At 40.7% G+C, this 25,179-nt stretch overlaps 1 protein-coding gene and 1 long non-coding RNA gene across 7 annotated transcripts in view; one reads left to right on the top strand and one right to left on the bottom strand.

The window, feature by feature from the left end:
• The window catches only part of RAPGEF2 (Rap guanine nucleotide exchange factor 2), a 162,881-nt gene that overhangs the window by 110,228 nt on the left and 27,474 nt on the right, over positions 1-25,179 (top strand). For all 6 annotated transcript variants that reach the window (XM_081208648.1, XM_081208649.1, XM_081208650.1 and 3 more), the window contains 6 exons: positions 6,272-6,403; positions 17,922-18,099; positions 18,406-18,542; positions 20,063-20,221; positions 23,260-23,412; positions 23,693-23,857. In XM_081208648.1, coding sequence (XP_081064774.1) covers positions 6,272-6,403; positions 17,922-18,099; positions 18,406-18,542; positions 20,063-20,221; positions 23,260-23,412; positions 23,693-23,857 — 924 coding nt within the window. The remainder of the gene's footprint in view (positions 1-6,271; positions 6,404-17,921; positions 18,100-18,405; positions 18,543-20,062; positions 20,222-23,259; positions 23,413-23,692; positions 23,858-25,179) is intronic.
• On the bottom strand, positions 1,864-23,305 carry LOC308595215. Its single transcript, XR_014011926.1, has 3 exons — positions 23,225-23,305; positions 20,245-20,330; positions 1,864-2,170 (listed from the first exon to the last, which is right to left on the bottom strand). It is a non-coding gene; the product is annotated as an uncharacterized lncRNA (long non-coding RNA).

Raw genomic sequence — 25,179 nt, 5'->3', positions numbered from 1 at the left:
TGTAAAGGCATTGGAGGATCTCAAAAAAGCTCTGTTAATGACTTTTTGAGATGTGGTTCATAACATTTATTTTTATGTTTCCCACTGTAAAATATGACTTTATAATACCTGGCCAATAAGGATTCCCCCCCCCCAATAATACATAGAGACAATTGCTTGATCTCAGGATTCCAGGGAGATGATTAATTGGAAAACAGTGAATAATAAATCACAAGAAACAGATTACTATACACAAACTCAGATGCAATAATCCAGCACAGAGGTTGGGAGCTGCTTAACTCCATTTGATTGTAGCTGAACATGTGCACTTGAATATAAGAACTCCTCTAATACCCTAGAAGTAGATGATAGGAGAATTCTATGGTTCCTATGGTTTCTATGTTTGCTTAGCATCTTATATGTTAAAAGGTTAATAGGTTCCATTTCTCATAGGCAATCGGTTGTATGAAGCAAGTGGTGGTGCCAGTAAAGGGTACAATGACAATAATGAAGGTCTTTTTAGCCAGTGAGGTCAAGACCCAAAATTAGCCATTTTATTTGTCAGCCATAGCCTGACAATCATGCTATTTACTTTACATGGGTTCCAGTCTTATTTTGGAAGCTTGGAACAACTTAAATGTGGCTTCCTGTGGTTTTCCAGCCTAGCATCAATCAAACCATACCTGTTTAGCGTCAAAGCAGCTATAGCAACAGGTACTCCTTGATTTCATTGGGCACTTTAGAAGATTGTTCTGTAAAGTTGGAGTAAGTACAGGAAAAGTTTTAGTCCCTGCTAACTTATTTCACATAGGGCACCAACAATTGATACTAATGCAGTTGTTGTAATACTTTGTATTTGAAATCGTTTTTTATTCTAACACATACCTCTTTTTTGAGAATAAATCATCATCTAGATTTGTTGTCTTAAGTTGCCTATTTCCAGATATATTATGAATCTTGAATGTGTGTGTGTGCATGCGCGCGCGCACACACACCTGACTTGTAACCTAGTTTTTCCTTGACCCATGAAGGTGTTGTTGGAAATTACCCTTATTTCTATAATATATGAACAAAATCTATGAAATAATGCTTATTATGTAAATGAGCAGTTTAGTTGGTGTGTCCACTGATCTTTACGGGTAGCATATTTCCCCACAGTTTGTTCGTAGAGCAGATGTGGAAGGGTATATATGTGAAATTATAGTAACTACTCCATGCTGTCTAAAACTATACAAACATAAAGGATTAATTAGTTACATTCCAGTGTAAACTGTCTGTTAGATTTAACACTATGGTGGGCATGTCCTTGTGCAGCATGTCTATAAATGAAATCAATAGAAATCAGTTCATTATTCTGTAATTAGGTATATTGACTGCTGCCCTGTAAATCACTGAACCATACAACTAATATTTCCTCCAATGTTTCACTTGGTTAGGAAAGAAAATGAATTGCCTTGAAATAAGAAGTGTATAAGGCGAATAACTGCAAACCTTGTTTTTAACCTAGATCTTATTGTTCAACTGGCAGTGTTCAATTATTTCAGAAATTAATAGGGAAGCATTATGTGATTATTTTGGTCACATGTGCTTAGGCTTCCTTACAGGCTGGTCTATAGTTAGGACAGGAGTAACTAATGAGGTGTCCTCATATGTTGTTTTTATGAAGTCAGAGAGCTGACATCATGCTGGTATCATTGAAGGAAATTCCAAACATACAGTGCAGCAAGGAGAGGAGGTTGCCACTGAAGGAGCAGGAGATCTTTGGATGTTGGTGGAGCTTGAGAGAATATCATGGGGAGGGATGTATTGGAATATTAGAAATGTGAGATATGGGAGTCAAGGCTATGAAGGGAACTTGAAGGTAAGGATAGACAGAATGCCAGTGTAGCTATTTGAGGGGAAACCATTTTGGTAGCAAGAGTTCTGACTGTGTGTTGGCATTTCTGTGTGAACAATTTTGAGACAGGTCACTGTGTTGGTCTATAGGAGCAGAAAGAAAAAAGAGGCTGCAAAACCAATAAAGACCAGTATGCTTTTATGACAGTGTACTTTTGTGGGCTGCAGTCCACTTCAATTGATACATGACTTTGTTGATTTTGCTAATAAGAGATAACCCCCAGCCTTTGTATACCTTTGAATGTGGTAATATTGTTTCCTGAGTAAAGAGGTATTGGATAACACTCCCTCACACCTGGAAGAACAAGAAATTACTGTTTGATTTACAGTATTGTTATGACAACCTTGTGCCTAATGTTGCTTACTGTAGTACATTGTGCAAAGCCTTTGTATTATTACTTGGTCTGTAATTTTATTTCATTTCTTCTTTCCCTCTCTTTTAAAATCTGCTCCTCCCTCATTTTTGCATTTCTAGTTGTATTCTTGTGAGGATGTAATTTGTTCAAAATAAATTATAGAAGATTTTTTAAAAAACAGATGCATGAAGTGTTAACCATCACTTGTCAGGATTTATAGGGCCACAGTATTGACACTATGTTAAGTGTGAGCCAGCTATATTGAATCCTACCATTATAATGATAATTTTTTGGGGGGAGGGAAGACAGTACAGTTAGAAAATAGTTCAATGGATTGATTTGAAACTTGGCATCATAGGAAAGGTAAGCTTGAGGATGGTTCATGCCAATTTGGGGATAGAAAGGATAAGAAACTGTTCTGATTTTGTTAACCACTTGACTTTTGATGCTCAAAAGTTGGCAAGATATGTGTGTTTTTCTTCTACAGACTTTGCTGGGGTTGTTTAGGGGAAAATATATCTCTGTACTGTGACTTTTGGGAAATAGTTTGTTGTGTTGGGTCAAGAGGAATGTCTAGTAAGTGTCATTATTACCCATGAATTGCATAAAATATTTGTAATCTTTGTTTAAAATGCATTTTTATGGCTAATGTTGGGCAACAGGAATTCAGAAGGGTGTCCCTTCACATACTCATTACTAAACTGTTTTGAGAGAAGCCTGGGAGTTTAATAGATTGCTGAGTGAGAGTAACAGGCAAAGAGAGTTTGTTGGGAAATGGACTGGGGGTGGGTGGGTGAAGTACATTTGTTAATTTTGTTTATTCAGTTTATATCCCAGCTTTACTGTAGTGATCTCAATGAGGCATACATTATTTTCTCCCTCACCATGTTATCCTCACAATAAAAAGGATTTTAGTGATGTAACTGGGCACCCCAAAACAAAATGGTTAGCAGCAAAGGCGGATTGAAAAAAATGGCCTGCACAACAAAGTCCAATATTGTATCATATTATAGGGGGTGATGTGGCTGCGAATGTGTGAGTTACCTCCACTCTGCAAAGTAGCTCAGTGTTACAATCATGTTGCTGGAAAGGGTCTGAGAGGGAATAGTGTATGACAACCCTGTGGTATAGTCAAGATTCCAGAACAGTACACTTAAAAAATGTATTTATGTTAGCTTTGTAGAATTGAAACAATATAGAAAATCTATTTTAATAATTTACCACAGGACCTTGAAATGCCTTTGTCTTTGGACTTTGTTAATCTGTGTCAGCCATAGTTATGATTCTTTATAAGGTCACTCAGAAATGATGACTAACAGAGCATTTCAATGGCCCTTCCATACTTTCCTTAAGTAAGAGACCCAGTTATTCCTTACAATTTCCTATTGAAATACTGATGAGCTTTAACACTGAGAAATTGCTGCTTTAGAATGGGTCATAATTTGTTTTCCTAAATATTTAATCACAATCACTTTAGAATTGTAACTGACTATTCTATTTTTTGGTGGAATAAAACTAAAGTACAGTAACTGTGAACTATAGTAACAATAACGAATTTACATTTCTGCATCCATATTCTCTAGGCTACTTTTAACAAACACTTCTGTATTCTGTTGTTTTTCCCCATTTGCCCCACCCCATAAATGACTCTTGGGTAATACTCTTCATCAGTATGCTAGTTTTAATTAGTACAAAATGGTGCTTCCTAGATCAGTGTTTAACAGCACCGTGTAATTCTGCTTTAGTTTTTGGAATCTGGCTTTGATAGAGACAAAAGAACAAAAGAGCAGTCCTGAATACCAGAAAAAAGAAGAACATTTGTAGAGCAAGGGTGGCTAGCCTGTTTTGAGGGTAGGGCTAATTCCACCTTGGCCAACTTTCTGGGGCCTACAAACCAACTGGAGGTGTGGCCACCTTGCACACACACACACACACACACACACACACACACACACACGAATCATAACTCTACATTGAAGTGTTCTCTATACATGGTGATGGTATTCTGTAAATGTTTTGACCTGTGAAGCCTTATTCTCTCTCTCTCTCTCTCTCTCTCTCTCTCTCTCTCTCTGTGTGTGTGTGTGTGTGTACGCCAAACCATGGCTTTGTGTGTTCAGCCTCCCAGAGAGGAGATTGTAGCAAATTTGCTGCTCATCTGGTCCTGCTGCACTGCTGTGAACTTATCAAGTGTGTTCATTTAAACCAGGGCTTGTGGTTTATTTTCTCCAGACAAGCAACGAGTTATAAACCAATAACAAACCTTGTTTGCAGCATGAAGCCAAGCCATGAATTAGTTCGCTGCAGTGCAGCAGGGCCAATGCAAGACCAAAGTGGCCATAATCTCCTCTTGAGGAACCCACATGTTTGCACTTAGCCATGGTTTGTCTTAGGTCTACATATGAGCAGTTCAAGGAGTGGGGGTTTTAGGCACTTAGTTTAACATGCAGATATTTAGAGTTGTATCCAACTAAATTATTGTGTATGTGTGGAATGACTTCTGCAAAGGCAACATAGTTTTCCATTCCTTTTCACTTACCGCCTGTTCCCTGCGCTACCCCAAAATCTGCTCTGGGGGCATGTTTGAGGGGGCAGGGTGAGTAGGAGAAGGGAAGTTCCATTGTACTAATGGATGTTATTTTGTGTGTGCAATGATTTAGTTAAACAATATTTCGAAAGTGGAGTCCAGTAGTGGGGAAGACCTAGGTTTGCTTTGGAATGATCTTATTACTGTGCTTAGCTGACAAGTAGTAGCTTCTTCCATAACCTCCCACTGTCAATATCAGCTGAATCGCTTCAGGCTCAGCTGTGGAAATATTTAAAGAGGACTGTGTGGCTCTTTGGAGCCATGCTTTTCAGTAGTGTCTTGTAACTTCTTTAAAAGCTGTAGTTTGGGTAGAGGGCAACCAGATAGAGACTAATCTAGCTGAGCTCCATCTTCTGCTGGTTCATTTCCTATAGGGGAACTGGAAACAAAGAAAGTAGCTAGAGCAGATAGCAAAGGCAGGTTTATTATTCCTGTCCCATTCTCTCCCCAATCCACTTTCATTCTAATAGAATGAGAGGGTCTGGAGTGTGGGAACTTTCCAGAAAAACACTGGTAAGGATGTCTAAAGCTTGGGAAACTACCTCTAAATTCTTATTAAGTATGCATTCATCACAGGGGTCTGTATCTTTTGGTTCCTCTGGAAATTTGTGCACTATGGGAGAAGCATAAAATGAATGGTGATTGTAGTTGACCAACATAGGTTCCGAATGAACAATTAAGGGTTAGAGAGATAAATAATTTTACTATTTATTTGTTACTTCAGATTACTGCTTAGAAAAAAATAGTACAACCCCCCAAAAAAGTATTTTATGTTGTCAACCAACCTGTGTTTAAACAACAACAACACAGCAGTTGAGAGGTTATGCTAGCCATGAGCATCATGTTTTGTTTTTTAAAAAACCAGACTATAGAAATTTCAGAGCTTTCTTTGTTTAACACAATTTCAGTTGCTTACATGTTGCATGATACATAGCTATAGTTTTGCATTTCTGCCTCACAAATTAAGAAATATTTTCCTACTTCTCATTAGTTTCTAAAAACTGAATCAAACAAGTTTGAAACATATTCCAATATTTAAGCATTGCTCCCTCAACCCTACTTGGCACAAGTATTTGTGCATTAACAGGTGTTCATCTCACAAAAGCCAGTGACTACCATCCTAAATACAGTCATGGTAACTCCCACTGATTCCTTTGAGACCGTTCACATGATTCCAGTGGGAATCATGAGTAAATGCTCACTAAAGGGTTTGTTCTTAGCAAGTCATATTCCATTCTTACATTTACAGCAACAGCCATAGTAATGTTTATGTTTGTCACATATTTACAAAGCATACATTTGAAACACCCTCTCAACCCTTCTGTCCTTAAGGATTTGCTTAATGAATTTTGTATGGTTTTAGTACTGATGAGTACTGTTAATCATTCAAATGTTTATGAAGTGAATGCCTAGGTACACAATTTAATTATGCCTTTTCTGTTTCTGTCTACAGCTTCCTGCAGATTTCACAAAACTGCACCTTACTGACAGTCTCCACCCACAGGTGACCCACGTTTCATCTAGTCATTCAGGATGTAGTATCACTAGCGACTCTGGAAGCAGCAGCCTGTCTGATATCTACCAGGTATGATAGTGAACAGTTGTAATTGAGCTAAGTCAGTATTTTAAAAATGGCGACCAGCAAAATCACTACATGGAGATTGGGAGAATTCGGTTAAATTGTAGTGGTTAGTTTCATAGTCTACAGAATCTTATACCCACGCCCACCCATCTCCTTTCCCTATTCTGTGTTCATGTATTTTTTTAAATTTTTTTAATTAGAAAACAGATTCATTTGCAAATGCCAGTTAGAACCTTTGGAGGCAAATGACACTTTATAGCCCTACTGGTTGAGATACACACTTTCCTGCATGCTTAATGGAGGAAGACCTTGTTTACTCTGGGTAATTAGTAATTTGGTAGAAATCTGGATGATATGAAGATAATGATGGGAACATCATGCTTTGTTATTTCAGTGCAGTCATAGCAATTTCACAATGGCTTGCCATCCATTTAAGTAGAAGGCAAACTATCCAGATGTCATAAATAAAACTTGTTTCTTACAAAAGGGTCTTTACTTTTGAACAGCGCAATCAGTTTGCGCATGCATGCACGCACATGAAATAGCTAACCTTCTACAAGTGACATCTTACTATTTGTTCCACTTTTTTTGTTGGCTGGTTTATTTAACATATCAAGTGCCCTTCAACCAAACAGTTCCCAGTGCAGTTTATAACACAAAATCAGGGTAAGAGCAGACATGAAACAAAAAAATAAACAAATAAATGATTAGAAACAGTAGGTTAAAATAATTAAAACTCAGATTAGAAAGTGAAGTAGAACAGGAAGAGCCTAGCCTGGGACTGAACATGTTTCAATGTAAGCACATTACATACAGCTTGAGAAGGGTTGTGCTAGTGATCCTAGCTTCAATCCTGGGCATTCCTGATAAGGCTGGGAAAGACTCCTGTATGAAACTCTGGAGAGCCACTGCCAATCAGCATAGACAGTAGTGAGGTAGATGGACTAATGGTCTGAGCTGGTATAAGGCAGCTTCCTATGTTTCTAGTATGTAAGGTAACAGGAAATAATTAGTAGATTTAGGGATATGGTTCATAACACTTTCAGAGTCCAAAACATTGTCATGAAGAACAAAGTAAACAGCCGTTGGTGATGGTGGTGGGGCATTTCTGCAAGTTCATTCTATGATTATGTCTTAAATTGTATATTAAGAAATGCCTAAGGGGGAAAAAGTTTGAATTCAGAATAAATGTAGGATGTAATTACTAAAGGTTGGGATTGATTGTCCCACAATAAAACAAATATTGTGAGAAGGTAAGGGTCTGATTATAGATACGTAGTCTGTAGCTCAGTTTGACCCCTCTGCTTTTGTATTGATTGGAATACAAAGATGTGATCTTGAATGGTTATGATGATTGTGTGAAGATTGTTTGCTCAAGTCTTGTAGAAGAACTATAATGTAGAGCAGGGGTATGGAACTGCCAGCCCCTGGGTCACTTAAGGGGTTCCATTTTTCCCAAGTTACATCCACCCATTAGCTGATGTTGCTGGTGATACCAACTGTTGGGCAAGAGGACAGGGTTTGGAACCCCTTCCCTTCTTATTTAAGGATGAGGGGGAGAGGGTACCACTGCTGTCTTCCTCCTGCTGAAAGAAGCAGAGCAAAATGCTGTTTGAAACAGCTCTTTAAAGAATGGGAGAGACTGGGTCAAATGACACTTTGCCGCTTTAAGCTAGCCCTCATGTTCCCTTTAGACAGAGGCAGGTGGCTGGTTCTAACAGCACTTTGCCGCTTTAAGCCATTTCAGGGGCTGGAGAGACAGATGCTGGTATTTTACAAGCAATGTGTCTTCGAGAGAACCCCTTTTCACAGTGGAATTAAAAAACAGGGTTTTCCCTTCTGTTTTCTGATCTGCTGTGAAAGAGGCTTCTCTTGAGTTTAATGGTGCTTGTAAAATAGGCTTCTTCCTCCCCCCTGCTTCCCCACACCAGATGAGGAAAACCTATGTTCGGGTCTTGCAAAGCGGCTTTCCCCTCCCCATGGTAGGCAGAGAGAGTGATGCTGGTACTTCCTGAAGCTCAAGTGAAGCCCCTGCAAAACCTGAAAAAGCAGGGTTTCCCTCCTCTGCCTTTTCAGATCTGCAGCTAGACATATTGTGCCTGTGGGGCGCTTCAATCAGTCTGTAGGTTAGTTTAAAGTTTTGGAAATCATTGGGCCAGTTTGCTGGTCAACTCCATTGAACTGATAATTGTCAAGTGGTAATTTTGGTGTCCAGTGATCAGTATGTTCTAAATATACTATCAGATCAAACCTTCCCTATACTAGCTAACTCCCAGCAACAGGAAACTAGCCAAAATGGAGTGTGAAGCAAATGGGATTCCTGGAAGCAAAACACTGTATTTTTAGGGCCAATGTGTTTTTTACTGGTGAACCTCAAAATGAATCAAATAATTAGTGCATATCACATCCTTTGGGATCACCTGTCCTAGTTGCTTACTGCAAAATGCAGACAAAGGCACATTAGCCAAATGCTGCCTTCCAGTTTCACACACAAAAAAACCTGTGAAAAGGCACCCCATCCCCATTCTCAGGACACTTTTGCATTTCTTTTGAAATTTTTGGTGAGCACAGGGTTTAGAATTTACTTTATTGCTCCAAGGTGTCCATGGGTTGGGTGTACATTTCTCTATACTTTAAATATTTATTAGCACTCCGCAGTCTCTCTGTCTGCCTGGGATGTTTGATCCATAGGAGGGATTACCTCACAACATTTCCTACTGAACTTTAAATGAAGTGTGGGGGGAAAGGGTGGCTGGATACTGAATTCCTGAGCATGGTGCACTTGCTGATTTTGCTTTTTAATGGAAGTTCTTCCTTTTACCTTTTAATGTCTTTCAACACTGATTTATTTAAAAGTAAAAGGCCTTCACTTAAAACCATAACAATGAGCAGTTGTCAACTACACAGCTGAGTCCAGCCGAGAATTTAAGGAGGTTCCAGAGAAGGAAAACACACAGGAAGGTTGAAGAATGGTAGATAGAGTACCAGCGAGATGATTTGTAGAATGATTGAAAGAACATTAAGAAACGTGCCTTGGCCAACTTGAAAGTAACAACAAAATTGTGCACCTATCCATGAGAAGTTCTCCACACTTTCTCACTTCTTTGATACTTTTTTTCTTAAAAATAATAATAAGCAATTCAAAGAGCAACTTAATTTTCACTGGGGTTTTGAAGGTGGAATAACCAAAAACAAAGCAAAAGATAGCCCTTTGGTCGAACTAAATCCAGAAGATAAAATCATTGTAAGTGATAGACTAAGCAAACATATATTGATTCAACAATATTAATATAATGGCTTCAGTCTTTGGCTGTATCATGTGACTATTACAATATAGCACTGATTATCCAAGATATTCAGTCTATAACTCAGGGAACTAGTGCAATCTCATGACTTATTTATACCCTATTGTCCCCAAAATCAAGGGGGTACCTAGTGTTTTCCTTGTTTCCAACAGGTCTGTGGCTTAACCTGTTTCCTTTAGGGACTCCCTCCATCTGGATCACCTTATTAAGCATTGAATTACAACAGAATTGAGCAGCCAGGCATTTGCTTAGTCTTGCTCTTCTGATGCAGTGAACCATCCAAAATTACAAACCAAATCAAAAAGCTGAACCAAGAAGAGAATACACAATCTTGAGATATAAAGAAAGGTAACATTGTTCAGTACTTTTACATTTGGAGGCTTCTTGCAGAATAAGTTATCCTGAATACAGTATCTTCATCCCATTAGGGTTGTGCTTACGGATATTGGTCTTGTGTCATCTCAGTCTTTTCTTCATACTCAGTAGATTGGTTCATGTGCCCCTTATTCTGCAAGTATCTAGTCAATTTCCTTTATGCTATTGTACCATAATGTGTATGGTGCTTTACAAGATAACAAAGTACTCTCTACCAGGAGGCACTAACAAATCTAATGTTCAACATGGAAGCAGTAACAAAGAGGGTAAGGATGATTAAGGTAAGAGCAAGCCAGTGCAGGTGTTTAGGGAGGGTGGTTTTATAGTCTGAGCAATGAATGATTTTGGCAGCAAAATAGAGGATGGAGATGAGAGAGGGCTAAATGTGACAACAGCAAGCTAGAGAGAATAGCAATTCAAGTTGGGGGATGATTAGAGCATGAACCAAACTGCTGCACAAAAGTCAGAGGGGCTATTTTCATAAAGTTGTACCGGGAGAAGCAACTTGACTTAACAGATTGTATAAAATGGAGTGGAGGAATTAAAGATAAACACAAAGCTGATCAGCAAGTGTCTGATCAACAAGTGGGTAGTAATCTTTTCAATGGATAAGGGGCATGTGCAAAGACAGTAAGGTTCAGTAGGAAAGTTCAGCCCTGTATGTGTTGAGACAACAATGAAACATAAAACAGGGAAACCAAAAAGCAGTTGGTAATGAAGGATTGGATGTAGGAGGAAAGTTATTGGACAGAGAGGTAGAGTTGGGTGTCATCAGTGTGTACTGAAAGCCACAAAGTTTAATGAAGTCACTAAGGGACAGTATAGTTAGAGAAAATAGCAGAAGGCTGAGAATAACTCCCTGTGGAGGTTCAGCAGAGAAGAACTTTCCCTATGGAAACAGTGATCGAGTAATTAGACTGATAGGAAATAAACCAGCTAAGAACAGAGCCATAGAAACAGAGTACGTAAAAGGAGCGAAGCAGAAAAAGTAATGAACTGTATTAGAGGCAACAAAGGCACCAATGAGAAGAAGAAGAAGATAAATAGAGACCTTTTGGATTTGGCATTGAGGAGTGATTTGATGAGGGTAGCTTCAGTGGAGTTCACGAGGTAGAAGCCAGATTACAGGGAACTAAGAGAGGAATTGAGAGAAATTTAAGACAGGGAAGTACGTGGCACAGTCCAGAGATTCAAAAGCAAAGGGTAAAGCCTCTAATCATTTTTTTAAGAATGTGAAAAAGAGAGGCGTGTTTAGATGCAGGAAGGAAGGAGCCAGAGGATGGGGAGAAATTTAATATGTGGAAGGATATTTGTGATAAAAAGATATGACACCCAGGAGTCAGGATCATGGGGCAGGTAATAAAGGACAACATAATAGTCAACCAAAGAGAAAGCAAAAAATGGTTGAAGTAGGTTTAAGAGGCAAAATAACTGGAAATGAGATGAAAGATGTGCATTTTGGATACTGTGTTCATGATTGTGTGATGAACAGAAATTCTCATTTACATGAGTAAATCAGGACCATGTGTGTGAGGTGGATCTACCCTTTACACCTGCATTTTGGTCCAAGCAAATCTTTCCCCTTAGTTTGGTGAGAAACAGTAAACTGGTATGCAATGTATGTCAGAAACATAATGCAAGGGGAAAGGGTTAACCTTCCTCCTAAACAATAAGATCCTACTTGTATTGTCCTTTCCTCCTGGCAGCAGCTGTTTTAAAAATGACCACATATCATTAGGCTATGTATTCATCATTATGTGTTGTTTGACTCAAAGAGATTGACTTGAGGATGTTGGCTAAAGGCTGGGGTGTTTAGAGGGGTCAATAGTTAGTTGAGAGAGCTGGGGCAAACAAATCTAGAGTTGGTTGATGAACTATACTTAACCCCTGAAGAGCAAAAGGGAGACATGACAGAGAAGTAGGCAATGTTCCCAAGAAAGCCTTGCACCACTTGACTGCAGGTGGCAAATGGAGCAAGAAGTAGAATATACAGAAGGCAGAGAGTGTGCATGTTGAAGGAGAGAATGTGTTGCTCAGATTGGATGAACTCTGTGGCACAAGCGGAGCATTTCCAAGTGAAGTAGAGAACAAGAAAATGCCCAAAGTCGTATGTAAGGGAATGCATCCCAAAGCAAACATAGAAGGAATGAGGGACAGGAGATGGGAAGCAGCTGTGTCACAGAGACAATGAATGTTAAGTTTGAAATCACAAGAGAAAGGTACAGAAGTTGTCGGAGTCTGAATGGAAAGTTGAGAGTGGCCAGGAGGTGATACAGGATAGAAATATAGAGATGAGATGCAAAGGGGAACAGATTTTTGCGGAATGAATTTGGGAGGCAGTGGAATGAGAGGTCAGCAGAAGCAGGGAGAATTTGGAAGTGCAAAAGCCACCACCACAGTAACCTCCAGTGAGAAGTGTGTGGAAGAAAGTAATTTGAAAGGAAAGGGCAACAACAGTGTCAGGAGGGGTCAGTAAAGTATTTGTGAGAGCTGGTATTATGCCAATGTAGAATTAGTAGTTGTTTATGACGTGATCAATAGAAATTAAAATGCATATTTTGCTTTGTAATGTTTTGTTCTGTGGTGCTGTACTAGAGACTACTTTCTGTTTTCACATTGTTGCAGGTGACTTTGTTTATAGGTTGGGAAATAGATGAGTATGTTACTTTATTGAATTGAACAAGCACTTAATAAAAACTACTATCCATCATTTGTTATTTAACATAGTCTAGTAAACACAAATAAATGAACTAGAAAATGAATTGTGGAAGATAAGAGACTTTTGTAGTTCTCAGAAGGTTGATATCCATATATATTATACTTACTCTTTTTAAAATGGTAAATTATGTAAATATTAATGTTACTGACTACACTGTGGGTTTTGTTAGTGTGGTTTCTTCCTTTAGTTGTTTGGGCACCTTCTTATGGAGACATTCACAAATCATACCCAGAAGTAATGGTTCACCTTATGTTTGATTATGGAGTAAAAAATAGTAGCTGCAAATATTACTTATGGTGTTGTATGCTCAGTTAACTCTTTCCGGTATTTGCTTCATATGAAGTATTTAATACTGCAGGTTTAAGAGCAACTGTGCAATGAAAATATATTCATAGACGTCCCTTTGAGTTGAATAAATCATGAAGCTGAATCTTGAGATGCTTTCGGCAATAATCTGAGAATATTCCTGTTTAAATATTTATGTTTGTTTCTAAAATTGTATGTCATGTGTTATACATAAAAGACAAATCCATTTAAAACAAGAATTACTTGCCAATATGAAATTTCCTACAATCACTATTTGTAAGAGGTCATTGAGGTTCCTTTGAATATACTGAAAAATTCTAATACTTTTGCAGGGTCAGGGTAAGCAGTTTGCTCTCTGCCTGCAAAACAGTAGTATTGTGTAGCATTCAAGCTTTTCTTGGAATGTTGTGCTATCCCAAATTTCACGTCCATAACAAATTCCTGGCCTTTAAGGCTAGATTGTATCTTCAAAAATACTGACAGCGGCGATCGGATGGATAATATTAGGTAACGAAACATCCAATACCTTCCCCACATTGCCCAAAGGCTGCAGTCACCATACCTCATGATTTAGACTTCAATTTGGATGTTAAGAGTCGTCAGTACACCAGTACACCACGGTGCCTGGCCACACTAATTTAAGGGGCACTTACCTTCTTTGTTTGTTACCAATTGAAAAAAAAAAAGAATAAATGGATGTTATGGTGCCAGTTTAAAAAATGTGGTCTTTATGTAGAGGCTGCTATGAACCACTTTTGAATAATTATGCATCCATATGGTGGTCATAACTTTTTATTGGACTTTGATGCATGGTCTGACCTAATGGCATTATCATCAGCTGTCCATATAACCTGGCCACTCTGTGGAGGTAGCTTTTAATCAATTGATTAAGTATACTCATACACCCAAAAAAAGAAAAAAGAGAAACTTCATCATATTCAGCCAAATTTAACACAAGTGATATTCCAATTTGACATAATTTCACTACATACTTAGATGCTCAACAGATTGCTTGAACTTGAATTCTTCCACCCCAGTATAGTTTATTCAGTTTGAAGTTGTGTGTATCATTTGCACTAGTCCACAAATACAGTAAAAGCTAATCCTGACGAACTCCTTGAAACAGAGCAGTGGCTGATAATTAAAGCCTAGGCTTAGGAAGCAAAGGCATGTATAATAATCTGTCACTGGGAATATTATACAATTGACATGGTCTTGTTGCTTCATTTCAATTTTTGAATATTTGCTTTCAGTTAGGGTGCATCTAGACAAGTGTTCCTGTTGCATCCTAGAAAGGTGTTTCTGAATTCCAGTCTTCAGAGGTTTAAACAGCAGTGCAAGGCTATTTGCCAAAAAAGCTTTCAAAGAGCACTGTAAATACCTTACGATCAGAATTCTGCACTGTGAAGCTCCCCACACCTGTCATATTTGGCCCAGCAGGGGTGGGAAGATAAGAATGTGACTCTGGCCTGAAAGTTTTCTCACCCTTGTAGCACAGCATCCTGTTTCCCACAGTGGCCAGCCCCAGTGCCAATAGAAAGTTCACAAGTGCAAAAGCCCTCTCCTGCCGCCTCCTGGTTTACAGAAGCATGCGGTCTATGATCCTTAAAGATAAAGTCTATGCAAATAGTATAGTTTGTGTTCAACATGGCTAATAATTTGTTTGCTTAAGAAACATAGAAAGTGACTGTATACTAGGTCAGGTTTTAGACCTTAGATTTTCTGCTAAAATGGCTTTTAACCAGAGATAAAACTTGAGGTCCTGGAAACCTGTTGCTTGTTAGAGTAGATGATACAGTGGTGCCTCGCAAGACGAAATTAATTCGTTCCGCAAGTCTCTTCGTCTTGCGAGTTTTTCGTCTTGCGATGCACGGTTTCCCATAGGAATGCATTGAAAATCAATTAATGCGTTCCTAGGGAAACCGCCTTCAGACCAGGTCCGGGGACAGTCTGTCCCCGGACCTCTTCTGAAGGCTGGGGGGGGGGGGACAAGGGCTTTTCTTCCCACCCCCAGCATTTTAAAAAACCCCGGGACAGCGGAGGACTTCTCCGCTGTCCAGGCGATCTTAAAATGCTGGTGGGCGGCATTTTAAAATCGCCCCGGACAGCGGAGGACTTCTCCGCTGTCCGGGGCGATTTAAAAGCCCCTGGGAAGGCAGGCAGGGGGGACAAAGACTTTCGCCCCCTGCCCGCCTTCAGAAGGTGTTCCCGCCCCCAGCCCCGCTTCGGAACAGCGTTCCGAAGTGGGGCGGCTGGGGCAGGTGTTCCCGCCCCCCCTCCCCGCTTCGGAACAGCGTTCCGAAGTGGGGCGGCTGGGGCAGATGTTCCCGCCCCCCCTCCCCGCTTCGGAACAGCGTTCCGAAGTGGGGCGGCTGGGGCAGATGTTCCCGCCCCCCCTCCCCGCTTCGGAACAGCGTTCCGAAGTGGGGCGGCTGGGGCAGATGTTCCCGCCCCCCTCCCCGCTTCGGAACAGCGTTCCGAAGTGGGGCGGCTGGGGCAGCTGTTCCCGCCCCCCCTCCCCGCTTCGGAACAGCGTTCCGAAGTGGGGCGGCTGGGGCAGATGTTCCCGCCCCCCTCCCCGCTTCGGAACAGCGTTCCGAAGTGGGGCGGCTGGGGCAGATGTTCCCGCCCCCCCTCCCCGCTTCGGAACAGCGTTCCGAAGTGGGGCGGCTGGGGCAGATGTTCCCGCCCCCCCTCCCCGCTTCGGAACAGCGTTCCGAAGCGGGGCGGCTGCGGCAGCTGTTCCCGCCCCCCCTCCCCGCTTCGGAACAGCGTTCCGAAGCGGGGCGGCTGCGGCAGCTGTTCCCGCCCCCCGCTTCGGAACAGCGTTTTAAAATGCTGGGGGTCGGCAGCGAAGCGCTCCCGACCCCCAGCATTTTAAAATCTCCCCGGGACACGGGGAGATTTTAAAATGCTGGGGGTCGGCAGCGAACGCTTCGCTCCTGACCCCCAGCATTTTAAAATCTCCCCGGGACAGAGAAGTCTCTGCTGTCCCGGGGAGATTTTAAAATGCTGGGGGTCGGCAGCCCCCCAGCATTTTAAAATCTCCCCGGGACACGGGGAGATTTTAAAATGCTCCCGACTTCTCTGCTGTCCCGGGGAGATTTTAAAATGCTGGGGGTCGGCAGCGAACGCTTCGCTCCCGCCCGCCAGCATTTTAAGATCGCCCGGGGCAGGCGGGGGGGGGGGAAGGCAGGCGGGGGGGAGCAAAGACTTTTGCCCCCCGCCGGCCTTCAGAAGAGGTCCTCTTCTGAAGGCCGGCTGTGGGCGAAAGTCTTTGCTCCCGACCGCCAGCATTTCCCTATGGGCTTTCGTCTTGCGATGCAAGCCCATAGGGAAATTCGTCTTGCGAAGCGCCTCCAAAACAGAAAACCCTTTCGTCTTGCGGGTTTTCCGTCTTGCGAGGCATTCGTCTTGCGGGGTACCACTGTACTAGATTAGCTGAACAAATCTGGCAAGGCCACATTATTGGGCTGAAATAAAGCACAGTGTATTTGGGTGGTTAATCGATTAATACCTCTAAATTGAGTCTATAAGGGAAAAGTGACTATCAGTTAAGACTAAAACAAAAAGTTTATGGGGGGGCAGATAAATTTGTTACAGTAGGAAAAATCTTTTCAGTACAGTACTTGGAATAGCTTGGCTAGAGTGTCAAATCCACAATTTTTATGCTAGAGCATTTATCCAGCTCTCCATTGAAAACAACTTTTTAAAATTCTATAAGGATAGAATATCTGTGGAAAGTCTAGCATGTGCATCTCATATAATCTCATATCTCAAATTAATTTTTTTTTTAAAAAAAACATACTTGACCTTTTCTACTGCTATCTGACCTTTAATATTTTAGCCCCAAGTCTAGTAAACATCAGTTTGGAAAGCAATGGTTTACAGAGCATTCTCAATAGTTTTCATCTCCTTCAAATCATAACAGTTGACGCTTAGCAGATGCTGTGGCATTAAATCTACTTCTGCAGAAAAAGCAGCTTTATTTCAGACGGCAGGCAAATATGTTTGGGATTTATTAAGTGTTCCATCTTAGAACTGAAACAATAAAATGTATTCACCTCTGGGTACCTATTAATGACCTTAAGCCATGTGTTGGCTGGATTTTCTGATTTCCATATGATCGACAGAGCAGATTAGAATTGGGAGATAGTGTTCTTCCTCTCTGGTACACGTACAGTGTCTGGAAGTTAACTCTCATATCTGATAGACTGGCTGTTTGCAATTTCACGATACAAATGTGACCTGCATCCAGATGCTGCAGCGTGGAGTTTTTCTATTCATGGTTCCATCCATGTCCTCTTGTAGGATACCCTATTGCATTCCAGCAGCATCCCAATTTTTCTGCCCCAATCAGACATTATTCTGATAATGTCTGATAATAAAACATAAGAGCTCCCCAAAGCATGCTGAAGCATCCCATTTGCTTCTTGGTAGCTCTGCTTTGCCTTTGGTGGTGCTCACCTGCTGAGTTCATGACTGAAGTGAGTGATTAATTGATGTCAGTGTCCTAGGTTTCATCGCGAACATGTAATACTTTAGATGGGTTTGAAAATGGGACTAAGCAGCACCCACAAATATATTAATCTTGCTTTTGATTTAAGTATGTTCCAGGTGTGTCTACTTTACCCAAAATACAGTGAATTCCTGTTATATACTTCCCATAGGTAATGGAAAAGTGCTGAGAAAAAATGAACCTTGGCTTGTCCGTGGAGTAAATATTAAATTCGCTTCATGTACATGTTTTGAGTTGTGTTTAGTATTATAAGAGGCCTCTGAATGTTTTTTTCTCAATACTTAATGATCATTTCAGGCCACAGAGAGTGAAGCTGGCGATATGGATCTGAGTGGGTTACCAGAGACAGCAGTGGATTCTGAGGATGATGATGATGAAGAGGATATTGAGAGGGCTTCTGATCCTCTAATGAGCAGGGATATTGTTAGAGATTGCCTGGAGAAAGACCCAATAGACAGGACAGATGATGATATTGGTAAGAAACCCAATGTTAGTGGCATTTGCAGTTTCTTTAACATGTATTTTATTTTCCAAAATTTTACTAAATGACACTTTAACAAAAAAAGATTTTTAATATTATAAACAAAAGGAAGTTGTAAAATGCTTGAAACGTCGTAAGATTTATGACATGTTAAACCTGTAGAATATAATGAAAATACAGTAAACAACACATTGTAGAATAATAAAAGCTTAGAATCCCATGGCATATTCCTAAAATCTCATTATCAAGTAGTTGTCATTGCTTATACATGTTTAACTCAGTGAGTTCATTATTCCTTAGAACAACTCCTGGAATTCATGCATCAGTTACCCGCTTTCGCTAATATGACAATGTCAGTGAGGAGAGAACTCTGTGCTGTGATGGTGTTTGCAGTTGTAGAAAGGGCGGGGACCATAGTTCTAAATGATGGAGAAGAGGTAAGTAGTTGCATAATTCAGTGGTCCTTCCTGAGAGATCTAAAACTTCTTTTTTATGTTCTTAACCCCCCCCCCCAAATATTTTTGCACCGGTGCTTACAGATAACCATTAGCTGAACAGAATATTGTTAATGTAGCTTGGACTTAGACTTCAGTTCACTTTCACATTTGTAGTAGATCACAGATGGGTGTAATGTAGCCTGAATGTTATGCCAGTGAAAAATGGTATTAAATGTATGCAGCTTCCTATGTTCCTGTATTTGCAAGCCCTTCCTTACAACCACAAGGCTTCAGTTTGACCGATAACATCAGATGCAAATTAGTTGCAGCAACTGCAGTGATCTATAACTGCCAACTGCCCCACCCTCCGTGTTCTAAAACTGCCAGCTTGGCTTAGAGCATCTTTTGATCAGAGGAGTTGAGGAGAGTCAAGAGTGAAAGTGATAGAGTGCTGTCTGGTTTGGTCGTGTGATATCAGCGTTGGGTGTGTGATATCAGCGCTGGGTGTGCGATATCAGCGCTGGGTGTGCGATATCAGCGTTGGGTGTGCGATATCAGCGTTGGGTGTGCGATATCAGCGTTGGGTGTGCGATATCAGCGTTGGGTGTGCGATATCAGCGTTGGGTGTGCGATATCAGCATTGGGTGTGCGAAATCAGCGTTGGGTCTGCGATATCAGCGTTGGGTGTGCGATATCAGCGTTTGACAGATAACATCAGATGCAAATTAGTTGCAGCAACTGCAGTGATCTATAACTGCCAACTGCCCCACCCTCCGTGTTCTAAAACTGCCAGCTTGGCGTAGAGCATCTTTTGATCAGAGGAGTTGAGGAGAGTCAGGAGTGAAAGCGATAGTGTGCTGTCTGGTTTGGTCGTGTGATATTAGTGTTGGGTGTGTGATAACAGCGTTGGGTGCGCGATATCAGCATTGGGTGTGTGATATCAGCGTTGGGTGTGTGATATCAGCGTTGGGTGTGTGATATCAGCGTTGGGTGTGCGATATCAGCATTTAGTGTGTGATATCAGTGAGTGTTGTAGGCATGGGGAAAGTGTGCTCGAAGTGTACCTGTCTGCGTGCAGATCCTGAAGAGAGAGCAGAGCAAGCAAGTGTAAGAAAGAGCTTGAGAGATCAGGAGCCATGTGTCACGCAGCCCTCAGATGGTTTGGCAAGCTCAAATGTGACCCATGGGTCTGAAAAGGTTAGCTGTCCTGTTCCATACTGCTTATAGCAGAAGCAAATACAATGTTTTATCTTCTTTGCCTTAAAAGTAGCTGATAAATAAGGCAGCATATCCAGTAGATATGTCTGCATCTCCTTTAACGTCTGTACATGTGTAAAGTTTATCTTGGTAAAACTGCAGGATCTTGAAGTGGTTTTTTATTATGTATACGTGTACTTTCCCGCTTTTTTCATTTCCCTTTTGCAAGCATTTATTGAAAAACAAATTCACACAATGATACCTAAAAAGGTGAAATGGTTTTCCTATGTTTGTATGTCTCAAACTCTATGTTTCATTTTTAGCTGGACTCCTGGTCTGTTATTTTGAATGGTTCTGTGGAAGTAACCCATCCTGAAGGAAGATCAGAAATATTATGCATGGGAAACAGTTTTGGTGTTTCCCCTACCATGGACAAAGAATACATGAAAGGAGTAATGAGAACCAAAGTGGATGATTGCCAGGTAGAAAATAAAATCTGAATTACCCGTTAGAATAACATGCAAATATATGACAGGTTCAGATGTAATGCTGAATTATTATTGGTGTGTTTTCCTCTCTTCTCCAGCACAGCTGTGTGGAAGAGATCAGAATATGTGGTTACTCTATGACAAAACTGTCCAGTGGGTTGGATCCAGAATTCCCCTACCCTCCACAGGCCACTTTTGACAGGTGGTCAGGATCACCCACCTGCCACTCACATGACATAACATAACAACATAACATAACATAACATAACATAACATAACATAACATAACATAACATAACATAACATAACATAACATAACATAACAACATAACATAACATAAAACATCAGGTGACCTAACTTTGAACCCTTGGCAAAGGAATCAGGAGCCACTCTTAAGAGCATCCACTTCCTCCTTTGTGGTCTCAGGATGAATTCAAGCTATGCTTGCAAAGGAACTTTTTCTTTGCAGAGTCTCAGCTTGAATTCAAGCTGAAAAGATTCATGCCTAGAGTGATTCTTGCATTTGGCGGTGGATTTAAATTCAGTGCAAAATGCAAGTGCCACTCTTAGAAGAGATAACTTCATTCAGAAGTTCCAGTCGGGAGTTCTAAGTGGAGCCAATCGCCAACAATGCACAATCAGCACTAAATTTAATTGAATAGCTCCTAAGTGGAACAAAGCAGAGCTTGCATTTGACACAAAATGCAAAAGACAACAAATGTAAGTCCCACACCAGGAGTGCACTACTCTAGTGTGTCTTTGCAGCCGCAGCTTGGCATTCTTCACACCTGCTGTCATATGGTGTCAGCTGTGGGACAGTTGGGTGTGGCTGAGGAAAAACAGCTTTGTGAGTGATAGACCCCAGGAGGAAAGATGGAGCCCAGCCACCCACGTGAAGGCAGCCTCGTGGTACAGAGACTCCCTGATGCTGATACCAGGCCCAACGCTCGCCAGCAGCATCAGGCAGCCCTGTTCTGCAAGGCTGGATAGGGTGGCTTGCACCGTACACCTTGTGAAGTGGTGCAGAGGCTGCCTGGTGGTGGTACTGGGGCAAAGCACACACTTGGCTACTGCCTGGCTGCCTTCACCTGTGAGGGTGGGCTGTGTCTTCCAAGGGAATACAACCAGAAAGAGGTAGCTCACCCATGCCAGCGAAGGCAGAGGGAGTCTCATAAAGGAGTCCCTGCCGCTCGTACGCCATAGATCTGGAGATCTATGCCTAATCTATGGGTTTGGGAAATGTCAACAGGCTTTCCCATCTGGATAAATAGGTCTTAACAACTGACTACTTGTTAGGGTCTTCATCCTGTTTTAAATATGTTTGTGTTTTAATTTTTTTAAGAATTATTTTACATTTAAATCGCCTTGAAACTGTAAATTTAGAAGGCAATTAATATAACAAGGGTAGCAACAACAATAATAAACCACAGTATGAAGTTGTTTACTAAACCATAAAAAGAACAGCCAAGGTTTATCCAGGTTTGGACAACTGCCAACTGGGGTCGTTCAGTTAACTAAAACCTTAAGTTAGTTAAAAATGGAAGTGACTGCTTCTGCACTCCTACCCATCGCTGTGCCAAAGGAGGAATATGGAGAGGTGAGCTGGCCAGCCTGAGGCTCACTCACATAGCACTAAACTGTATTGCAGCTGAACAAAGCCATTATGTGCCATAAATATGAGAAAATTAAGTGATGTAAACTTGTGGCTGTAATATAACTTCAGTGTCTCAAGCGCGGCCTCATTGATCTGTCAAAAAACCAAAATGAATATCCAGTGTTTGTGGTTAATGAACCTATTTGCAACACTTGTTAGTAAATATCACATTCTTATGAATTTTAAGTGAAAGAATATTAATTTGAAATATATGAATATTTATTCATTTCTTTCTTTGTTCTTAAATGCTGTATTTCAAGGTAAAGCCCACCCATTGTGGCTTACAAAATGTAATTAGTTTGTATTAAATACAGGATAATTTAGATTCATATTCATAACAGATAGAGAGAGGAGTGCCTTGCTGCTGCTGCTTCTCCCTCTGACGGCCTCAGCAGTTGGTAGTTAGACAGAGGGAGAATCTCAGCTGCAGTTGTATCCAAGAATATAAAAAGCTGTGATTTTAAACATTCCAGTACATTCATTTCTAGAACCAAAATAGTTCATCAACAACCCTGGGTGATAAAAACTGGACACTGCACAAGTGTGGTGTGTTCAGTTAAAAACTTGCATGTTGTGAAAGGGTGAGGACATGACTGTCAGGTGGAAGGAATCACATATTTTATTTTACTTTATTATGCTTGGCAATAATATTCTGATTAAAAGGGGGAAATAGCTGCTTATTTTAATTGTAGAAGCAACTGTTAAAAAGGCATTTTCCTTTCATCATTTACTTTTTATATGCCCTCAAGATGGAAATTAGGAATTTCCTTAAAATAAATGTCAATTCAGATTTAGCTTTTATTTAGGGCAATAGGAGAAGGATAGAGATATGAGATTTCTTTGATAGGCATTAATTCATATTTTATCAATTAATCATGCACTTTCCTAAGGCAAGAATTATAACAGAATATATCATCCTGGCTTATTCAACCACTTAGTGTAGCAGAAATGATCATAAGGCACATTTGGATATTCATTTCATAAAGCACTATATCTGCAGTGATAACAGAAAAATTGCTTATGGTAGCCCTTGTGATAGTGAACAGTTCCAAAATCAGAGAAGTGGTGGAACCTGTAGAAGTTCAACTTCTGCATTTATCCTGCATTTAGCTGGAAAACTAATTTAGAAAAATATGTATGTGCCATAAAAGTAAAAAGAAGGTAATAATAATGAGCTTTAATGGGGGTTATTAATCAATCTCATGAAGTTAAAGGTCTGACTTCATAGTTTCTGCTACATTTGAGGATAGCAAATCTATAGCATCCCTTACACTTGGACTAAGGTATTCTAGACAGCAGGGCAGGTTGGACAAAGTACTCTTAACATTTTAGAAACCATTACCTTTGAACTTGTCTCTTGCAATCTATTTTCCCTAGTTTGTGTGCATAGCTCAGCAAGATTATTGCCGCATCCTCAACCAAGTGGAGAAAAACATGCAGAAGGTAGAAGAGGAAGGAGAGATTGTTATGGTTAAAGAGCATAGGGAATTGGATCGCACTGGAACAAGAAAGGGTCACATTGTTATCAAGGTATATTTTTTATACTATAATATACCTAATAGCAGTTTATCTATTTCTTTCAAACCACAGTCTTATTTATATCCTAATGTTATACAGATGCTGTCTTTTTTCAGACTTTTTAATGAGAAAAACCACCAAAGAACTATTCTTAATTGCTGTGTATGGTACTTTGTGTAAATCTGGTCCAGTAAATGTATGTTAACTTCAGTGAGACCAAAAAAAAAAGGGGGGGGGGCTCAAGCTGAGATGCATTCATGTGTATTGATATTTGAACATTTACATTTTATAGGGAACGCCGGAAAGGTTGACAATGCATTTGGTGGAAGAACATTCAGTGGTTGATCCAACATTTATCGAGGATTTCCTGTTGACCTACAGGACATTTCTTTCCAGCCCGATGGAAGTGGGGAAGAAGTTATTGGAGTGGTTCAATGATCCTAGCCTCAGGGATAAGGTTGCATTAATAATGACATTCTAAAATATGACCATATTTTAATATACACTAATTAAATAAATTGTAAAGTGGTATCGGTTAGTTTAATTGGACAACAAAGCAGGCAATATTCCCCCTCCCCCACTGGAGATAACATTTCTATGGAGGAGAAAAAGAATGTATATAATCTGATTGGCCACCTATGTCTGTTTCACTACTTGTAGCAATGCATGTAATGAAAAAAAGGTAAAGGACCCCTGACAGTTAAGTCCAGTTGCAAATGACTCTGGGGTTGCAGCGCTCATCTCGCTTTACTGGCCAAGGGAACTGATGTTTGTCCACAGACAGTTTTTCTGGTCATGTGGCCAGCATGACTAAACTGCTAATGGCGAAACCAGAGCAGCGCACGGAAACGCCGTTTACCTTCCCACTGGAGTGGTACCTATTTATCTATTTGCACTTTGATGTGCTTTTGAACTGCTAGGCTGGCAGGAGCTGGGACCAAGCAATGGGAGCTCACCCCGTTGCAGGGATTCAAACCGCTGACCTTCCGATCAGCAAGCCCTAGGCTCAGTGGTTTAGACCACAGCGTTAAATTTACCCATCTTCATCTGAACCTGAAAATCAGTTTTAAAAACTTTTGTTTGTGTTAATCAGATTAAAGTTTTCACATTTGACATTCATGCCTGAGTAGATTTTAGCCAGATATGTGAAAGAGGTTAAAAAGCTTTAACTGGAAGTAGAAATGGGCAGAGCAGTCCTAGGCCCCAGCTGGAAGCAGCAGAGTGGTGAGTTGACAACCACATTCAGAAACACACAGGATTGTCCTTCAGTGCTCCAAAAGGGAGCTTCACTGAGATTGGCTGGCTTTACTAGGGGGTTCTTCATCAGGAACTCCCTAGTGCAGCTGGTAGGGCTCTCAGCTCTCATCAGCTGTTGGGTGCTGACAGTCACCCTTTGGAATATGTTTGTAAGCGGCTTATATTCAGACCACTAGCAAATGGACTTTAAAGGGGGTAGCTTGTAAACTGATTGGTGCCAAAAACTGGCTTTCAAAGGGGCTTTGTGAGCTCCTTTCAGGTTGTCACCAGACATCATAATGATACCAGGTGATTTACAGGTGGACAGCCCCGCCCACTTGGCCAGTGGGTTGGAGCAAGGAAGGATACAGGTCCAGTTCCTCAGCTGTGCACTAAATTTATGGTGCATAGAATTCAGCATCCTGAAAGATTGTTTCTAGCCTTTAATGGCTATGAAGATAAAAGATCTATTGACAGATCCAACAGGGTTATCCAGGGGAGAAGGCAGCAGACCTCTGTGATCTGCAAAGTCCCTTGCTTCTT

Source organism: Podarcis bocagei (assembly GCF_964188305.1).
Source record: "Podarcis bocagei genome assembly, chromosome: 9".
Taxonomy (NCBI): domain Eukaryota; kingdom Metazoa; phylum Chordata; class Lepidosauria; order Squamata; family Lacertidae; genus Podarcis; species Podarcis bocagei.
Note: the sequence above shows the minus strand (reverse complement) of the source record. Positions and strands in the feature narration are given on the sequence as shown.